Raw genomic sequence first — 7,948 nt, forward strand, 5'->3', positions numbered from 1 at the left:
TTTTCTAAAACCTCCCCAAGGTGATTAAAGTGCAGCCAGTATTGAGAACCACTGAGAAACAGCAAGCAAATAAGCCAACGGGAAATGGGCAGAGGAAGTGACCCTGAATATCTATCCTCCTTACTACCATTTTCACCAAGTTTATAGTCACTTGCTTTATCTCATCAAGGGCTTGGGGATCCCTCCTGGGTTAATTCCCTGGCCTGTAGGAAGTACTTAGAGAAGACTGCTTTTGTGTGATCTTTTCCTTCTAGCATTTTGCTTATGCTCCGTGCTGACTTTCCTGTTTGGCTGTTTCTGTGATCTTTATCTTGTAAATCTGTATCACTTGTTTTGTCTGCCTTGATTGCTATTCTCCTGCAGGTCTCCCCTTGAGTGATACATGTTCCTTAAAGTGTATCCTGCTTGCTTCTGGCACTAGAATTCCTGATCTCATAGCTGGTCCCATCTCTGCAGCGAGCCCCATCAGTCAGTGTGCCCTCCTTCGCCAAAAGGTCTATTCAGGCGAGAAAAATGAGAAGAAAGCAGTATGTTTGCTTCCTGTTCTAAGTATATGGTACAACAGACAACTTTACAAGGGCTGACAGAAATAATTTTCCCAGGAGGTTTTCAAATTCGTCTCATTTTTCTAATTTTCGTATTTGCTAGCAAAGACCAATAATGTACATATGTACACCTAAAGCTCAAACCCTTTGAATAAACTTCCATCTCCGGAATAGACACCATTTGGAATCTCTTCATTTACCACCACTTTCAATTACCAGATGGTAATCTCTATTCAAGCTGGTGTTGAATTTCCTGGGCTTCTCTCAATCTGATGAAAATAGTCAGAGCGACTAATAATGAATCCTCATGGGAGTTTTAGAAGTGCAGAGGAACTTCGGCAGCCCCTTTAAATAAGCAGCCTTATCACTGACACTGTTCTAATGAGACAAGCTGTTTTCCAGTCTTTACCTATCTGTGACCTCAATTGCAATAGTATTTCCACTGTTGCTTTTTCATAGTTCATTGCTGTGTAAATATTAAAACCTAATGTTAGCTAGTGTTCCGTTACATTTTAAAAAGCAATACTCTATTCACTGAACTAGTATGTATTTAGGGATTTTTTTTTAAATTAGACTTAGCCATAATTATAAAAGAGAGGTTACTTGGAAAATACTCTTCCTTTTCCTATGAACATTTGCTGTTGGGTATGAATATTCAGCTATTTATGGCTGGTGTGTCACAAATGTAATAATTTTTTTAGAAAAGATGCAAAATGCCATCTGTCATCTCAGTCATGATTTCAAAGGCAGAATTTTTAAAAAGAGGAGTAAAGGAAAGGAAGTGAAGAACCTTTAATAACTGTAAACTCTGTTTAAATCCTATAAAAGTTAACCTCCTTCTTTGTCTTCTAAAACTATCTGTGTAATGGCATTTAACATATTTTAGGCTAAACTATCCTCCCAAGGTAGCTCCAAAGGTCTATTTCTGCTCAGTTTCTTTTTATTCCCCCATTCCTTTCCATTACAGACTCTTGTATTGTCTATATGGACCCTATCACAGTCCTCCAAAAAAAAAAAAAAAATGAAAATACCTTCTAATAAACTCCTAAGATCTCTGCACTGACAATTTCCTCTGCTTAAATGTATTCTTACCAAGTATCTGAGGCAGTCATTGTTTTTAAACTATGGCAATCAAAGGAAGGGCAATCTATCTTTCAGAATTACAATAATATGCATATGGTACAAGAATTTTCACTTGGCTGTAGATTTGTATTTCATTTGCCTGTCTGTTCTTCAGTTACAGAGATTAATTTTATTTCTCTACTCTTCTCATTTTTTATTAGAATATAAAGATTCCACAGCAAAACTGATGCAGTTCTTGAAAACTCAATAGAAGAAAAAAATGAAATCCTCCATGGACCTGCTCAGAGAAATTGATATAATCTTGTGACCACAGCATGAGTTAAAAAAAAAATCATAGACTAGAAGAAACTACACTAGAATAATCTGGACTTATGATCAGTTTGGGGCTGCATTTGTGCCTCTGGAAATAAAAAAGATCCAGGATCTTTCCTTGGAAACCAGTTCACTGAAAGACTCTTACTCATGTTAACCTTAATTTCTTCTATTGCAGTTAAAAAAACTCATTGTTCATTTGCCAAAACAATTTTTTTATTTATAAAAGGAATATATTTTTACTCAGGGTACAAACTCAAAGAATAAAAAATCATCATCAATTTAATCACCCAATGATACCAAAAACATTTTATATACATTTGATTATATACACACTTGGATTACATAATTGAGAATGGAATATAAATTTTTTGTAACTTGCATGTGTACATTGCCAATCTTTTTCTAGCTCATAAAAAAATTTTAACCATATAATTTTAATGGCTCTACCATAATTTATTTGAGCCAAATTAATTTATCTGTATTATTTAAACCACTCATGTCTTGTTTCTCCATTATAAATACTGTTGCAGTCCTATTTGGTAAATATTTAAAACTAATGTTATTCTTTCCTTAATAAACATTCACAAAAGTAAATACATTACCTAGGTACTGTGAAGGAATTTTTGAATTAATGGAAAAAACAACTATGATGGCTACAATTACATGTATTTTTAAAAATAAAGATAACATAATTTAAGTACATGTATTAAAAAAAGTAGTTTACCTTGTGCAAAAAGAACAGGATGAATTTTAAACCCTCCTCCATTTTTCAAACGTTGAGGCAGCTGTTCAAAATGATAACTATCAATGTAGAAGTAAACTTTCAGAGCCTGCCGACTTCCTTCCGCTTGATATGTAAGAGGAACATCTAAAATGACATTTAATATTACATTATTTCCAAAAGTCAGGTTATGTTATAAAGTGTATTTGTTAACTTTTTAAAAAATCTTGAAAATTACTAGAAACTAATATAAATATATGCATATTATATATAATGTATTATACTCATACTATATACTTGACATATATGTTGAGTTCAAGTTAGGCAAACTTACAGCGTTCTTCAGTGAAAGTATTAAATCAGATTCTTATTAGCTAAAGCAACAGATTTATTACTGTACTGTATATAAAATTCTACAATAGGAAACTTCGTTACACTTTGACACACCAGATGTCTCACTTAACTAAATGAGAAGTTTAGTTACACATGGTTTGGAATCAGAATCTCCCAGGGCAGCTGCCTCATTCATATTTTAGTCAAAATGAGTCCTTGGGGTACAATTCTTAAGTAGCGTACAAGAGATTGGGTACAGAGCAACCATTATCAAAATTCGCATGGGTTTTGCAAGTTCCATTCCCTGAGCACCAGATCAAAAACATATTACCTCTGTTGATGCCCTACAGTCATTAGAAATTATCTGTCCAAATTCTTTTAGTTTTCTCAAAGATCTTAAGTTTAATTACTCAAAAACAAAAGCAAAATAAAAAACCAAACCCAAAAAACAACCAATTTGAAAAGCTAAAATGATGCAGGAGTATTTCATAGTGCTATCATAAATACTTCTCATTTTATGTTACTTATCCAAGACAAATAACTTTCATTTCATTTAAAAAGAATGTAAAATCTTCCTAAGAAGCTAGAATAGTCATATTAACCAAGTTAAAAATTAAGGCAAAAATATAGTAGAAATTTTAATACAAGTTCTTGCTCAATATTTGTTAGTTCTAACCTACTTCTTGAATAAAATTATGTATAAAAGTAGAGTTCAAGGTTAAATCCATTATGGAAGAGAGATTCCAGGTTTCTCATTAAATGTAGGTAATTATGCATATCAATAGCAGAGGTATTGCATTAACATCTACAAGTCTCTTTTATGCCATATAATAATGCTTATTTTATTTTTCTTTCCATATTTTTAGAGTTTCTTTAACTTTATTTATTTTGAGAGAGAGAGAGAGAAAGGGAGCAGGGGAGGGGCAGAGAGACAGGGAGAGAGAGAGAATCTTAAGCAGGCTCCATGCTATGATGTCAGCGCACAGCCTGATGCAGGGCTTTGACCTGAGCGAAGATCAAGAGTTGGACTCTTACTGAGCCACCTAGGAGCCCCTTTCTATATGCTTATGGGAGGTATAAAGGATTTAGGTTTAGAAAAGAGAAGACATTTCTCAGTTGAAGAGTTGGAAATTAACTGGATTTGAATGATTGGGAAACTCCGTTTTTTCCTTAGCTCTATAATAGAAAAAGGATCCACAGACACTATAGAAAATGTATATATATTAGGTATATACTAAGTATTTGTATTTTCTAGTTTCCCTTTACATACAATGTCTTTCATTTGTATTTCAATTTTTAAAACTCCATTTGTTTAGTCTTTGGCACCAAATGTTTTTGAAAGAAAGATAATAACGCAGCAGTTGGAGTTCCATTATAGGACAAATAAACATGCTATCCTAGGAAGAAAGAAAGTGAAAATGACTGAAAATTATCAAGTATATTAAATTTAAAATGAAGTTAAAGCTAAGAGTGAAAGAATGACCTTCTCTCGAAGTAATTGGTATACCTGTAAAAGCACATAGTAATGTGGAGCTGAAATTGCTGCCTTTTATTTGTGGAAATTTATCTACTATGAAAAAAAATCGAAGATTAGGACTATGTAACAATTAAAGGCTACAAAAAAATTATTGCACGAAGAAAAGGTCTCTCCTATGGTATTTATTCCAGAGAGGAATTCCAACCATGGCATCCCATCCCGGTAAACTTGGCCCTCCGTCACTGAACAGGCCCATGAATTTGAAGGTAAGTCTCCAAGAAGTTGTTAGTTCCCTTTGCCTGAATTGCTCTTCCTTGACCGTCTGCAGGGCTGGGTCTTTATCACCCTTTGGATTTCAGCTTAAAAGCTATTTCTGCTGAGAGCCCTTCCTTGTTCATTCCTTAAAGAGCCACCTTACCCTCATTCTTTATGCACTGCTTATTTCTTGCATAGGATTTATCATGGCCCTAATCATCTTTGTAGTTGATTCCTTCTTTGTTTTCTCCCAAGTAGGCTGTGAGCTCCATAAAGATAGGGATGGTGTCTGTCCTATTCACCACGGCATCCACGGTTACAGGTGCAATGCCTGGCTCATATAGAAAAAGTGAAAGCTCAAAAATATCCATTCTGCTAATCATTATGGTAAAATTACCTGTATCACCATTGAAAGGGGGGGGAGATTTGCTATCATTATATTTTTATTCTCCAAAAACATGAAGATTTTCCATAAAATATATTTAATTTTATACAACCTAATCATTTAGCTCACTTATTCCTTCTTCACTAATTACCTAACATGACATAGAAAGGATCTCGTACTTTCCCTATACTACAGTGGGTTACAATATCCATCTATTCCTTTCCATCTCTCGCTAGTTTCTAAGCTTCATGCCAATGGGGTCTTTGTTTTATTTAGTCACTATTATATCTTGGGAATTTAGTTCAGCAGTTAGCATGGTGTATATACTTAGTATTTCTTAAAGAAAAATAAAATGTCTTCAATCCAGACATTTGAGTTCAACTTGCTTGCAAGCCCTATTTTTTCAGAATCTCATTATTCTTTAATGCAAAAATACGACTATAAATAACGCTAAACATAGCTCTTTAAAAAGAATGCAGAGTAATAAAGTGAGGAGGATGGGTTCAAATATTTGCTGAATACTACCACGAGCCTTGTAATGTTAGGGACTTTCTTTTTTTTGTTTTTCAATTTTTTGAATGTTTATTTATTTTTAAGAGAGAGAGAGAGAGAGATAGCACAAGCAGGGAAGAAGGCACATAGAGAGAGGGAGACAGAATCCAAAGCAGGTCCCAGGCTCTGAGCTGTCAGCACAGAGCACAATGTGGGGCTTGAACCCACAGGCCACAAAATCATGACCTGAGCCAAAGTCAGCCGCTTAACCAACTGAGCCACCCAGGCACCCCTTTTTTTTAATTTTTGTTTTTTTCATTAAATTTCTTTTTAATGTTTATTTGTTTTTAAGAGAGAGAGAGAGAGAGAGAGAGAGAGAGAGAGAATGTGCAAGGCTAGGGACTTGCAAATACATTATCTTATTTAAGGCTCATGACCCCATGAGTGAGGGAAAGCTGGTATTCCCATGTTTGTGCATAAGAGTCGCACAAGTTTGGGACTCAAGTTTCTTATCTTCAAAGCACTGTTCTCTTTATAACTTCATGTTTCCTCCCCTCTGTGCTCAGTCCTTCCCTCAAAGACAAGTAGCCAAACTAGTCTTCACTACAGTGATGCAAATTAATTTGTCCATCTGACTCCTCTGTTTCTAACCTTACAGAAAGATCAAATCACATGTGATTAATAATAAAGCTCTAGCTTCCTTATACCACTTAAATAAGATGTGATGACACTGGGTATTAAAAAATTCTCTTCTTTCCTGAATATACTTAGGTATGTTCCTACCATCACTGTTAATGACTTGCTTGGAATATCTATTAGTGTAGCATTGGAACTGACCTTGCCCTAGGGACCTGTTTTCAGAAGTTGAGGTTATACTTTGGGGACATTCATAAAAATATATATGAATTACATGAATGTTTATATTTGTCACAGATATGTACACATTTACATGCTAATATTACTTGTGTGGTCTTAATTATCTCTAATATTTATACTAGTTTTCAATGTGCTAAAGTTAAACCTCTCATGGTGGCTATGCAGTAAGTAACTGGTTTTTTGTTTTTTTTTTTAATTTTTTTTAACGTTTTTTTATTTATTTTTGAGACAGAGAGAGACAGAGCATGAATGGGGGAGGGGCAGAGAGAGAAGGAGACACAGAATCGGAAGCAGGCTCCAGGCTCTGAGCCATCAGCCCAGAGCCCGATGCGGGGCTCGAACTCACGGACTGTGAGATCGTGACCTGAGCCGAAGTCGGATGCTTAACCGACTGAGCCACCCAGACGCCCCAATAAGTAACTGTTTTATCAAGCTTATAACACAGGTCCCCTGCCTGCTTGTTCAACAGACCATTCACCAGTAATGTCGTATTTGAACCATGGAAAACAGTACTCCTGTGAGCTTATGGCCCCTAAAGCAAAATTTAAAAGAAAAAAAAAACAGGTTATGTTGTGAAAATAAGAGTTTCTCTGCCTTTGGCAAAATCATACCCACATGACTAAAGTAAATGAAAATATATTCTATTTTATACGTGCCCACAGAAGACCATACAATTTTTTCAAGTAATAATATCCTAATCAATTAATCCCCTTCACCAAGTTCTCCCTTGAATATAATCCAAATCCTTAACATTGTAATTCATGTTCTCATTCTCTCTCATTTATCAGTGAGGATGAAACTTTAATAAAATTCTGTTCTCTCTACCTTCATAATTTAATACATTCAGAATCAACCACTTGTATCATCTCCACAGCTACCCTCAAGGTCAAGTCCCCATCATCTTTCAACCTGGGTCACTGAAGTAGCTTCCTCACTGGTTTGCTTCTGTCCTTGTCCCCAGTAATGCTTTATTCAACACTGCAATCAGAGGCAGCTTTCAGTAGGTAAGCCAGATCAGGTCATCCCTCTGACCCATGGCTTAATTAGAAATGTGAGGTTCTTTCAGTGGTCTGGTATAAGCCTCTTCACGTATATTTTCTATCACTTCCACAGTTGGTTATTATTATTTATTTTACCCTAAATATGACATTTTATATAAAACAATTTGAACTATATTATCAAATATAATATCAAAGTTATGCCATATGTTTTTGTTTGATGTCAAAAAATTCTATGAAACACCTATCAGACATTTAACTACTTACTTGCAACCAGTGGTTCCTCTTCTGATGGTTTAAAGTAAAAAGAAACTTTTTCCAAATCAAATAGTGCAACCAGTGTATCTTCTAACATGGCTTGTTCATCTGTCTAGAAAGAAAGAAAATAGTACAAAATATGATTGGATTGCAAAGGATAGAACATCACATCACATCACATCACATCACATCACATCACATCACATCACA

General features: G+C 34.9%; 1 protein-coding gene across 1 annotated transcript in view; it reads right to left on the reverse strand.

Annotated features, from left to right (window-relative positions):
• PREX2 (phosphatidylinositol-3,4,5-trisphosphate dependent Rac exchange factor 2) overlaps positions 1–7,948 on the reverse strand; it is a 309,933-nt gene that overhangs the window by 77,725 nt on the left and 224,260 nt on the right. The window contains exons 33-34 of the mRNA XM_040487649.1: positions 7,748–7,850; positions 2,668–2,811 (exon numbers count right to left, since the gene is read on the reverse strand). Of these exons, the coding sequence (XP_040343583.1) occupies positions 2,668–2,811; positions 7,748–7,850 (247 nt within the window). The remainder of the gene's footprint in view (positions 1–2,667; positions 2,812–7,747; positions 7,851–7,948) is intronic.

Source organism: Herpailurus yagouaroundi, unplaced genomic scaffold, assembly GCF_014898765.1.
Source record: "Herpailurus yagouaroundi ecotype Mexico unplaced genomic scaffold, PumYag 165, whole genome shotgun sequence".
NCBI classification, from domain to species: Eukaryota; Metazoa; Chordata; class Mammalia; order Carnivora; family Felidae; genus Herpailurus; species Herpailurus yagouaroundi.